At 36.7% G+C, this 13,554-nt stretch overlaps 1 protein-coding gene across 4 annotated transcripts in view; it reads right to left on the reverse strand.

Annotated features, from left to right (window-relative positions):
* Window positions 1-5,770: 5,770 nt before the first annotated feature.
* The window catches only part of BSDC1 (BSD domain containing 1), a 31,274-nt gene continuing 23,490 nt past the window's right edge, over window positions 5,771-13,554 (reverse strand). For all 4 annotated transcript variants that reach the window (XM_053707257.1, XM_053707255.1, XM_053707254.1 and 1 more), the window contains 2 exons: window positions 6,874-6,971; window positions 5,771-6,672 (listed from right to left, as the gene is read on the reverse strand). In XM_053707257.1, the coding sequence (XP_053563232.1) occupies window positions 6,640-6,672; window positions 6,874-6,971 (131 nt within the window). In that variant the 3' untranslated portion in view covers window positions 5,771-6,639. The remainder of the gene's footprint in view (window positions 6,673-6,873; window positions 6,972-13,554) is intronic.

Here is a 13,554-nt window from a genome sequence, read left to right on the forward strand (position 1 = left end):
GAGGAATCAATGAACTTTTTAGTAAATTGATCCTCCAACCATGATCTTGAAGAAACAACACAAGTCGATTCATATGAGATTCTGCTAAATGTGAAGACTGAGCAAGTACCAAGATATCGTCCAAATAAGGAAATACCACAATACCCTGTTCTCTGATTACAGACAGAAGGGCACCGAGAACCTTTGTAAAAATTATTGGAGCTGTTGCTAGGCCAAACGGCAGAGCCACAAACTGGTAATGCTTGTCTAGGAAAGAGAATCTCAGAAACTGATAGTGATCTGGATGAATCGGAATATGCAGATATGCATCCTGTAAATCTATTGTAGACATATAATGCACTTGCTGAACAAAAGGCAGGATAGTCCTTACAGTTACAATTTTGAATGTTGGTATCCTTACATAACGATTCAATATTTTTAGATCCAGAACTGGTCTGAAGGAATTCTCCTTCTTTGGTACAATGAAGAGATTTGAATAAAACCCCAGCCCCTGTTCCAGAACTGGAACTGGCATAATTACTCCAGCCAACTCTAGATCTGAAACACATTTCAGAAATGCTTGAGCCTTCGCTGGATTTACTGGGACACGGGAAAGAAAAAATCTCTTTGCAGGAGGCCTTATCTTGAAGCCAATTCTGTACCCTTCTGAAACAATGTTCTGAATCCAAAGATTGTGAACGGAATTGATCCAAATTTCTTTGAAAAAACGTAATCTGCCCCCTACCAGCTGAGCTGGAATGAGGGCCGCACCTTCATGTGGACTTAGGAGCTGGCTTTGATTTTCTAAAAGGCTTGGATTTATTCCAGACTGGAGATGGTTTCCAAACTGATACCGCTCCTGAGGATGAAGGATCAGGCTTTTGTTCCTTGTTGTGACGAAAGGAACGAAAACGATTATTAGACCTGAATTTACCTTTAGATTTTTTATCCTGTGGTAAAAAAGTTCCTTTCCCTCCAGTAACAGTTGAGATAATAGAATCCAACTGAGAACCAAATAATTTATTACCCTGGAAAGAAAGGGAAAGCAGAGTAGACTTAGAAGACATATCAGCATTCCAAGTTTTAAGCCATAAAGCTCTTCTAGCTAAAATAGCTAGACATATATACCTGACATCAACTCTAATGATATCAAAGATGGCATCACAAATAAAATTATTAGCATGTTGAAGAAGAATAATAATGCTATGAGAATTATGATCTGTTACTTGTTGCGCTAAAGCTTCCAACCTAAAAGTTGAAGCTGCAGCAACATCCACCAAAGATATAGCAGGTCTAAGAAGATTACCTGAACACAAGTAAGCATTTCTTAGAAAGGATTCAATTTTCCTATCTAAAGGATCCTTAAAGGAAGTACCATCTGCCGTAGGAATAGTAGTACGCTTAGCAAGAGTAGAGACAGCCCCATCAACCTTAGGGATTTTGTCCCAAAACTCTAATCTGTCAGATGGCACAGGATATAATTGCTTAAAACGTTTAGAAAGAGTAAATGAATTACCCAAATTATTCCATTCCCTGGAAATTACTTCAGAAATAGCACCAGGAACAGGAAAAACTTCTGGAATAACTACAGGAGATTTAAAAACCTTATCTAAACGTTTAGATCTAGTATCAAGAGGACCAGAATCCTCAATTTCTAATGCAATTAGGACTTCTTTAAGTAAAGAACGAATAAATTCCATTTTAGATAAATATGAAGATTTATCAGCATCAACCTCTGAGACAGAATCCTCTGAACCAGAAGAACCATTATCAGAATCAGAATGATGATGTTCATTTAAAAATTCATCTGAACAATGAGAAGTTTTAAAAGACTTTTTACGTTTACTAGAAGGAGGAATAACAATTGTTTCTAAATTCTTAATGGATTTAGAAACAAAATCTCTTATGTTATCAGGAACACTCTGAGTATTAGATGTTGACGGAACAGCAACAGGTAATGGAACTTTACTAAAGGAAATATCTGCATTAACAAGTTTGTCATGACATTCAATACAAACAACAGCTGGAGGAACAGCTACCAAAAGTTTACAGCAGATACACTTAGCTTTGGTAGCTCCAGCAGCAGGCAGCGATGTTCCAGAAGTATCTTCTGACTCAGTTTCAACTTGGGACATCTTGCAATATGTAATAGAAAAAAAAACATATAAAGCAAAATTGATGAAATTCCTTAAATGACAGTTTCAGGAATGGGAAAAAATGCCAGTGAACAAGCTTCTAGCAACCAGAAGCAATAAATAATGAGACTTAAATAATGTGGAGACAAAAGTGACGCCCATATTTTTTTAGCGCCAAATAAGACGCTCACATTATTTGGCGCCTAAATGCTTTTGGCGCCAAAAATGACGCCACATCCGGAACGCCGACACTTTTGGTGCAAAAGAACGTAAAAAATGACGCAACTTCCGGCGACACGTATGACGCCGGAAACAGAAAAAAAATTTGCGCCAAAAAAGTCCGCGCCAAGAATGACGCAATAAAATGAAGCATTTTCAGCCCCCGCAAGCCTAACAGCCCACAGGGAAAAGTCAAATTTTAAGGTAAGAAAAAAATTGATTGATTCAAATGCATTATCCCAAATATGAAACTGACTGTCTGAAATAAGGAATGTTGAACATCCTGAGTCAAGGCAAATAAATGTTTGAATACATATATTTAGAACTTTATAAAAAAGTGCCCAACCATAACTTAGAGTGTCACAGAAAATAAGACTTACTTACCCCAGGACACTCATCTACATGTTGTAGAAAGCCAAACCAGTACTGAAACGAAAATCAGCAGAGGTAATGGTATATATATAATAGTATATCGTCGATCTGAAAAGGGAGGTAAAAGATGAATCTCTACGACCGATAACAGAGAACCTATGAAATAGACCCCGTAGAAGGAGATCATTGAATTCAAATAGGCAATACTCTCCTCACATCCCTCTGACATTCACTGCACGCTGAGAGGAAAACCGGGCTCCAACCTGCTGCGGAGCGCATATCAACGTAGAATCTAGCACAAACTTACTTCACCACCTCCATAGGAGGCAAAGTTTGTAAAAACTGATTTGTGGGTGTGGTGAGGGGTGTATTTGTAGGCATTTTGAGGTTTGGGAAACTTTGCCCCTCCTGGTAGGAATGTATATCCCATACGTCACTAGCTCATGGACTCTTGCTAATTACATGAAAGAAATATAAATTAAAACTACTTAGGCAAAATAGAGGTTATGGGACCCTCTCCTACCACCTCAACAAGACTGACCCCCTCTCCCATGTTGCAGTGAGAGGAGATCAGCTACGCTTTGCTATACATTAATTTAACACGCTTGGCAGTTGAAACTCACTCTTGGTGTTAATCTGAAAACTCACAAGCCTTCTACCCTGTAGATCAGTGTTTTTCAACATCTTCTTAGCAGATACCCCTATGCACATACATTTATATTCTAAGTACCGCTGACTGCAACACAAACTATAACAAGATGGGTCCTAATCTTTCTTATTCACATGTACTGCAAAAATAAATAAAAATGAAATGCCGAAGCAGAGCTACAACCCACGTCGCTATACTACAAATAGGTAGAAAGAGAACTAAAGTCAGCACAAAAAGATGTGCATGTGAAGGTGGAAGTGAACTGTACTTGTTGGAAGTCAACCAGTAATGAGTCATAGGGCAAGATGCAAACAAACGATAACATATAACATCAGTATCACCTACTATCAGTTTCTGCAGGTCCTCGCAATGTAAAACATATCTCTACAACTGAACTCATATACTTCCCAAGTTCCCAGTAACCACATATCTCCTTAACATTGTCATTAATGCCACCTTTTTACATAAGACAAAGAATTGTGCACACTCCAGAATATGACAAATTGGTATCAGATATATTTCTCTGTTTTCAGGGATTTATTTTAAAGCAAGTTTTACTGAATGAAAATGCAGCAAACCTTTGTAAATATTAGCGCATCAAGTAATAAAGCAACTTATAGATAAAACACGCACACACAGTTACTTAGTACTATGGCACTTATATTAGAAAGAAAAAACATACAATGTGGCCCTATATCTGTCACATCTCAGTGATATACTTTACCTATATCAGACCACAAATGTCAATAACAAGCCATAGTCTAAGGATTTTCCTACCTGAGTACAGACAAGTCAGTGCGAGGTGTGCTTGAGGGTAGAACAGAAAAACACTGATTTCTGTGACACAATGAATGTTTTCCTTTGCTGCATTAAGGACAAAGCATAGTAAAAGAGTAAGCCACCTTGCACCCGTTACCAAAGCTCCTAGTACCCCCAGTACATGCCCCACAAGATGAGAAACAAGGTTGTACAGTGTGTTGGATAAAGGTAATTTAGTATTAACTCACAACTCATTTACTAGGATCTGTATAACTAGTCTTGTACCCTTTCCTGTTAGCTGTAAAATAAGTTAGCAATTCAATATTGCCTCTCTCTCCAGAGTTCATAAAAACACTCCTGTCAAGAGAGATGAAGTAGGACATCTGCACCATAAAAAACATTGTTGATGTATGTAATACTAGAGTCGGAGGACTTGAAAAACATATACATGGCTATGGAGCTTGCAGGAGGAGGAGACATTGTTGACTATCATATATAAGGCATTGCCTAATTGTACAATTAGTGGCAGCAATCTGGTATTTAGAATGTCCTGCTTCACCGAAACATCCTTAAACTGACAGACTTTGGCTTTCCCAACCTGCTGCCTACTTCCTCCATGGAACTCTCTCTTATAGTCTGAAGAAGTACAGCCTATGTAGCCCCAGAAGGTCTGCACAGAGTGCCAAATGTCAGATTATCTATTCAAGCCCTTAACTGGTGAAGTCAACTGGCGCCCATGGGTTATACCAAGCTATAGCTCACAATTAGACTGCTTCCTTCCGGAGCCATTTGGGGCAGTAAATGCCTTGAGATTTTTACATAAAATGTAAATGTTTCTCCCTTTTCCTGTAATTTAGTTCTGAAAGTGAGCAATTTCTAACTCTCAGAACTTGAAATGCACCTGCTGATGTATAAAGGTTAACCCTGCTACATATCTATCCCTAATTAGATTGATCAGATAATGGCAAAACAATGCATTTTATAATAACATTATGGCAGTGGCTAGCCTTGTTGTCTGTGGACTAAAACCTAGATTGTCTCCAAGTTTGGTTATTGAAAAATAAATAAAATAATTGCAGTAAAAGGATGTTAACGTGTTTTAAAAACATTTATACTTGGCGGATATGTTATTCCATAGCAACACAACAGAAATGTATTGTAATTACAAGGTGTTTACTCTTATGTCTTTTGATATGCCGGCATCATACCTAAAACCTTCCCACAGCAAATCATTTATTAATAAACTATTGGTGTAGAAACACTATGCATTCCAAAACGTGTTATAGAATCACTGTATCAGGAAGACAGTAAATTACAATGAGAAATTATGTGTGTATGTCCAAGTACATACATGTGTATTTTATATGCTAAAAAAGAATGTTTTAAAAGAGTAATGCAAAAACAATGGAAAAACTGTACCCAAAATAACACGCACCAAAATACAGCATAAATTTGTTTAATTGCTAATAAGTGCAAGTAGTTTGTTGAATGTTCCAATTACAAAAGAAGAAAACAAAAAGAAATTTGTCCTATGTGAAAAGTTTCCATTTTACCTACTGTCATATAACTTAAAATTTAAATGTGTATATATATATATATATATATATATATATATATATCTATCTCAAAAGATAAATGAAAGACTAGTAAAATGAAATAAATCATTACAATAGCTGCACATTTATTGTAGGTTCTACAGCAAAAAGAAAATTCAACACACCAGTCCCTTGTAATAGATTATGCTGCAATGTTTATTTATAATGAGTATCACTATACAATTACTCAGAGTAGTCCTCTACCCACCGTTTTACGGTCCATCACAATGAATCTGTCATCCTGTATCCAGCAGCAGTATGATTAGTATATGTTCACATTCTCAGTACTGACTGGACAGACAGTTTGCGGACAGCATTAAATAAAGAGTAGTATGGCAATGTATAGCCCCCTGGCAGAATAGTATCTACAAAGAGAAAGCAACTAAACGCATAGCAGGACAGTGTTCCCCAAACACAGATGGGATTGTGCACATATACGGACTCTCACATACATGCTCATCTACACAACAAAGGATGTTGGTAGTTGCACAACTCCCGCCTCATTTACCTATCAGATCAAGATACTGCTGCATTTGAACAGCGAGAGACTCTCATAACCTTAAAGCACAAGGTTTTGTTAGTAACCCTCACCATCCTAAACTAGACATTTGACAGACCCCGTTTCAAGCATAGTTTTGTGCTGCAACGTACTGGTACTGGTCATGGAGGGGGTTAATCAAATCCTAAAGCTTGCTCAATTTATGATTAACCCCTACAGTGCCAGTGCGGTCCAGAAACCTGCTTCTGAACTTCTCTCCTGCTCACACTCATGCAGTGTAGTCTGGTGGCTGCATAAACCAGAGAAACTTGCTTTGATTGCTGAGTGGGCATGGAAGGCAATGGTGGTGACAGGAGGAAGGTAAAGTCTCAGGCTTTTTCTGTAGTGTCTAAGGTCATAGAGCAGTGAAACCTCATCAGCCTTTTACCAGAATTATTCCCAGTTCTCCCAGTCTTCGTCTTCCACCTAAAAAGTAAGAAAAAAAGAGTTGGTGTATTAAGTTTCCATGACATTTGCAACTGGCAATGCACCTCATAGTAAGCATTCCCTCTATTAGGCTACAAAGCTTTAGAAAGTATCTGCCACTATTTGCCCTACACCCAATTAGACTTCTTCACTCCTTTACTGCAGCCTTACTAACCCAATAACGACCCTTCAGATACAAACCTCTCCAGATATCTCTACTCGAGACAAGGCCTGTTGAACCTCCTCCTCCGTCATGTCAAAATCCTTCTCCCAGTCCTCACTGACGTCTGTGCTGGAACCTGGGAGAGGATTCAGGCAGAGAAAGCATTTTTACTAAAGCTGGTCACAGCGTGTAAGGAGTCACTCAGATTAACAAACATAACACATTAGCAGGCAGATAAAACAGCTGAAGGGGATCAACTCACAAGTTATTCATTCAATATTCATATGTTAATGAAACATTCTTTAAAAATAAATCAGTAGCTTCTCCCAAAATTCTGCAGTAAAGGCTAACATGTGACTAGCAAACAACTACTCTTAAAGTGATATGAAACCCAACATGTTTGTCATGATTTAGATAGATCAAGTGATTTTAAACAACTATCTATTTACTTCAATTATCAATTTTCCTTCACTCTCTTTTGTTGAAAAGCAGGGACGTATGCTTAGGAGCCGGCCCATTTCTGGAGCACTATATGGCAGCAGTTTTGCAAGAGCATTTGAAGGCAGCACTATTTACTGCCATGTAGTTCTCCAGGTTACCTAGGTATCTCTTCAACACAGAATATCATGGGAAGTAAATTTGATAATTGAAATAAATTGGAAACATTTTTTTTTTAAATGACATGCTCTATCTGAATTAGGGCTGCAACTATCGATTATTTTCATAATCGATTAGTTGGCCGATTATTTTTTCACTTAATCGGTTAAAAAAAAAAAACTAAAAAACAACAACAAAAAACACTTAACAATATACCATTCGGTGTACTGTTTATTAATCATCATGACTGCAGGGTGGGAGGGATTTAATTGGATGGGATTCAGCTTTTATATTAAAAGAAAAGAAGATCAACTGCTGTGCTGTGAGTGCTTCTGTAACTGTTATAGGAATTTAGCACAGAAGTGTTAGGAGATGCGGGCACCGGGTCGCATGAAAGGGGGAGGGGCTAAGGTCCGGATCAAGTTAGAAACTTGCTGGGAGCCAAGGGGATTAACAAACTCTGGTGGTCTGAGTCTCACTGTTTGATTTAACAACACTCCTTCCTGTGACTGTTTTTGTTAGGAATTTAGCACAGGAGTGTTAGGAGATGTGGGCACTGTGTCGCATGGAAGGGGAGGGGCTAAGGTCCGGATCAAGTTAGTAATTTGCTGGGAGCTCCCCTTGGCTAACTTGATCCGGACCTTAGCCCCTCCCCTTCCATGTGACCCGGTGCCCCGCGATCTCCTCACACCCCTGTGCTAAATTCCTAACAGTTTAGAAGCAGTCACAGGAAGGAGTGTTGTAAAAACAAACAGTGAGACCACCAGAGCTTATGTTAATCCCCTTGGCTCCCAGCAAGTTACTAACTAGATCTGGACCTTAGCCCCTCCCCCTTCCATGCGACCCAGTGCCTGCAATCTCCTAACACCCCTGTGCTAAATTAGGAAGGAGTGTTGTTAAATCAAACAAAGAAGCTAGTACTATTACCCACCTTGCAGCAAATAGATGAAGTCAGGAGTCAGGACTCAGAAGTCTATCGCACTGTCACACTGACACTACACTTCTACAACACGTCTTCTCTGATCTCCTCTCTAGTGTGGCTGCGTGCAAGCAGCCCAACTAATCGATAGACCAACTAATCGATAATGAAAATCGTTGACAACGATTTGCATTATAGATTATTATCGATTTAGTTGATTAGTTGTTGCAGCCCTAATCTGAATCACAAAAGAAAATGTTTAAGTTTCATATCCCTTTAATATTATAGTAGGAACCTCTTGTGTGTGTGTGTGCCCATCTCTAATTACGATACAAATAGCTCAGTGTATTAGTAATAGATATGTAATCCATAATATTGGTGTAACTTATGGTATGTCTCTATTATTTTGATATATGAACTAGATTCTTTTGATTGTTGAAGATTATGACTGCGGATTTAAAAAAGGAAATGTATTATGATTTAAACTGTGTATGAAATCTAGAAATACAAAAGGTTAGTGTTCTATAGCAATGTTATATTGATTTACAGATAACATTGCATTGCTGTTCGAAAAACAATGATTCATTTTCATGTAAAAAGTATCAATTTGCTTGTAAATTATTTTTTATTTTTGCTTTATAACAATAAAAATGAAGAAAACGAAAAAAAAAGGATTATAGTAGGAACCTCAAAGCTCATGTTGCAGTACAGAAAGATTTATAGCTGCTGTTTACTAATTGATTAGATTTATGGTTATGGGAGGATTTATCGTTCCTGCCTTCTCTCAGAATATATAGTCTGTACATTTTCGCTATAATTTTTCTTTTGTCTAGATAAAGAAAAAGAAATCCCAATTTAATTACAAAGTATATATATATATATATATATATATATATATACATATATATATATATAAAAACACAAATAAACATTACTGTAAAATAGATGTGCTGCTATGTTGTAGTGTTTAAAGGACACAGAGTGTAATAAAAGTCTATCAGTGTCATAAATAACCATCAGTTATACAAGAAAGTTTTTTCATACACCCAGAGGCAGAACCTTTTTCACTTTCTGTGATTGGATTTTTTTAGTGAAAATTTGTCTGAAGATTATTTTTAAATAAAATTCAATTTTAGATTAGGCAGTTACGCTAAAGCACCAGTTCAGTTGCAGTGTGTTGGTTAAATGGAGAATAAAGCAGTTTTTTTAAAGATTTATAATATATTGCAGTAATAGAAAATTGGATTGCAAATTAGCTGCAGACAAAAAAAGAAATTGTAAAATGTTTCTTGAATAAATTTGTTTCCTTTTCTCTTGGTTTAAAATAGAAATGTAGTAATAAAAAATGTACATCAATCATATGTATGTCTTACACTCAGAAAAAACCCACTTTGTAGACAGGGAAAGGCTAGGGGGCGGGCTTGAAAAAAAATCTGAGAGCCAGTCAACAATAAATGAGCTGCTGCTTTGCATATTTGATTGTTCACTTCAAACAGCACTTTGCTGTGGATGCGCTGTGTTAAGGAAAACTTACACAGTGCAGCCAGAGCAAAGTTCTATTTGAAGAGAACAGTGCTGCAAAGTTAAAGCACTTACAATTCCTGCATATGTCCCATTCTTTCTGCAGACATGCTGCATTTTCTGCAATGACACCTCAGATCACTGCATTTTCTGCCTTGGGGTTCAAGGAACAGTCTACTTATTTATTTTTTATTGTTTAACCAGCACTGATAATTAATATAACCATGTTGGTTGTGCAAAACTGGGGAATAGGTAATAAAGGGATTATCTTTTTTAAACAATAACAATTTTCAAGTAGATTATCCCTGTAAGTAAAAACTTTACATTTGCAAACCTAGGTATTCATTGCATCTTGCACCATTCCAAGTAACAAAATAGTTTCAATCATATATATGGAATGGCACTTTTTAAATATGTTTAAAGTGACATTAAAGGGGCAGTCTACTCAAGAATTTTTATTGTTAAAAAGATAATCCCGTTATTACCCATTCCCAGTTTTGCATAACCAACGATGTTATATTAATATACTTTTTGACCTCTGTGATTACCTTGTGTCAAATCCTCTGCAGACTGCTCACTTATTTCAGTTCTTTTGATAGACTTGCATTTTAGCCAATCAGTGCTGACCCATAAATGACTCTACAGGAGTGAGCACAATGTTATCTATATGGCACACGTAAACTAGCACGGTCTAGCTGTGAAAAACTGTCAAAATACACTGAGATAAGAGGAGGCCTTCAAGGGCTTAGAAATTAGCATATGTACCTACCTAGGTTTAGTTTTCAACAAAGAATACAACAATAACAAAGCAAATCTGAAGATAAAAGTAAATTGAAAAGTTGTTGATTGCATGCACTATCATGAAAGTTTAATAATGAAAGTTGAATTCTGACTAGACTTTTCAATACCACTTGCTTATGTGAACTAATTGTGCTAGCCCCACTCTCCCTAGAGAGGCCAAAAAAAATTCTGGAACCTGCAACAGCTAGTTTAGGTATTTTGTGGCACTTTTAAAACCTATGTTACAGTTCTTCTTGTTAGTTTCTCTAGGGAGCGTGATATAGAGCACAATTTATATACAAAAGCAATGTGTTTAAAGGGACATTAAACACTAAAATACATGCTAGATAGAATGATGCATTCAAAGAAAAGATTAGTCCATGACTAACATGTAGATTTATTTTTTAGTTTCATTAGTTGTTTAAAAAGTGACAAAATAAGTGTAAAGTTTTAATGTCTATAAAACACTGGGAGCTGCCATGTTGTAACTTGTGTTACCTTCTCTGCTGTGGCCAATTAGGGACCGTTATAAATAGGTCACTAGAGTGTGCAGCCAATGGTTGTGCTGGATTTAACAGTGTTTTGCACTTCCATTTCTAACAGGAACTGAAAAGCTCACAATTTCAGAATGGAAATACAGGCAAAGAGGACAAAAAAATAATGAAAGTATATTGCAGAGTTGTTTTATATATACAATTTATCATTTTATATTACCATCTCAAAGTGTTTAATGTCCCTTTAATGTCCAGTGAAAACTGAAATGGACACCAGTTTAGTTTTCATTAGCATTATTTTTTAAACAAACATTATCAATATAAGATGCTTCCTGTAAAATCTATCACTGATTGAAGAGCCATAAAACATGTTAAGATCTGTGCATATCCTAAAAGGGCTAATTAAGTAAAAAATAGTTGGAATATTTTTTTTCTTCAAAAATAAGCAAAATTTGTTACCTAGCCAGGCTGTCTGGATTAGTCTGATCCACCCCTACTTATCAATGTTTAGCATCAGAAACACAGGCATTGTATTTCAATTCACAGAAGTTTATTTGCTTCTAGGCATGCTCCAGCAGAGCTCCTTTGCAGAGCAAAGGTGGATATAGATACAGCCATAAAAGGAATTGTGTGGGGGGAGTTATAAAAACATAATTTATGTAAGAATTTACCTGATAAATTCATTTATTTCATATTGGCAAGAGTCCATGAGCTAGTGACGTATGGGATATACAATCCTACAAGGCAGGGCAAAGTTTCCCAAACCTCAAAATGCCTACAAATACACCCCTCACCACACCCACAATTCAGTTTAATAAATAGCCAAGAAGTGGGGTGATAAAGAAAGGAGCAAAAAGCATAAACAAAGGAATTGGAATAATTGTGCTTTATACAAAAAAATCATAACCACCATAAAAAGGGTGGGCCTCATGGACTCTTGCCAATATGAAAGAAATGAATTTATCGGGTAAATTCTTACATAAATTATGTTTTCTTTCATGTAATTGGCAAGAGTCCATGAGCTAGTGACGTATGGGATAGCAATACCCAAGATGTGGAACTCCACGCAAGAGTCACTAGAGATGGAGGGATAAAGAATAAAGACAGCCAATTCCGCTGAAAAAATTAATTCACAACCCAAATCATAAGTTTTAATCTTATAATGGAAAATAAAAAAACTGAAATTATAAGAAGACTCAAACTGAAACAGCTGCCTGAAGAACTTTTCTACCAAAAACTGCTTCTGAAGAAGAAAAAACATCAAAATGGTAGAATTTAGTAAATGTATGCAAAGAAGACCAAGTTGCTGCTTTGCAAATCTGATCAACTGAAGCTTCATTCTTAAAAGCCCAGGAAGTGGAAACTGACCTAGTAGAATGAGCTGTAATCCTCTGAGGCGGGGATTTACCTGACTCCAAATAAGCGTGATGAATCAAAAGCTTTAACCAAGATGCCAAAGAAATGGCAGAAGCCTTCTGACCTTTCCTAGAACCAGAAAAGATAACAAATAGACTAGAAGTCTTCCTGAAAACTTTAGTAGCTTCAACATAATACTTTAAAACTCTCACCACATCCAAAGAATGTAAAGATCTTTCCAAAGAATTCTTAGGATGGGGACACAAAGAAGGGACAACAATTTCCCTACTAATGTTGTTGGAATTTACAACTTTAGGTAAGAATTTAAATGAAGTCCGCAAAACTGCCTTATCCTGATGAAAAATCAGGAAAGGAGACTCACAAGAAAGAGCAGATAATTCAGAAACTCTTCTAGCAGAAGAGATAGCCAAAAAAACAACAACACTTTTCAAGAAAGAAATTTAATGTCCAAAGAATGCATAGGCTCAAACGGAGGAGCCTGTAAAGCCTTCAAAACCAAATTAAGACTCCAAGAAGGAGAGATTGATTTAATGACAGGCTTGATACGAACCAAAGCCTGTACAAAACAATGAATATCAGGGAGATTAGCAATTTTTCTGTGAAATAAAACAGAAATAGCAGAGATTTGTCCTTTCAAGGAACTGAAGACAAACCTTTATCCAAACAATCCTGAAGAAACTGTAAAATTCTAGGAATTCTAAAAGAATGCCAAGAGAATTTATGAGAACACCACCATGAAATGTAAGTCTTCCAAACTCAATAATAAATCTTTCTAGAAACAGATTTACGAGCCTGCAACATAGTATTAATCACTGAGTCAGAGAAACCTCTATGACTAAGCACTAAGCGTTCAATTTCCATACCTTCAAATTTAATGATTTGAGATCCTGATGGAAAAACGGACCTTGAGATAGAAGGTCTGGCCTTAGTGGAAGTGACCTTACCATATAACAAAGCAAAAAAGCGGACGGCTGGGTATCATGAAAATTAAAAGTTCTTTATTCCAAAAAATGTTTTAAAAACAGAGGGTC

This window comes from Bombina bombina, chromosome 3, assembly GCF_027579735.1.
Source record: "Bombina bombina isolate aBomBom1 chromosome 3, aBomBom1.pri, whole genome shotgun sequence".
Taxonomy (NCBI): domain Eukaryota; kingdom Metazoa; phylum Chordata; class Amphibia; order Anura; family Bombinatoridae; genus Bombina; species Bombina bombina.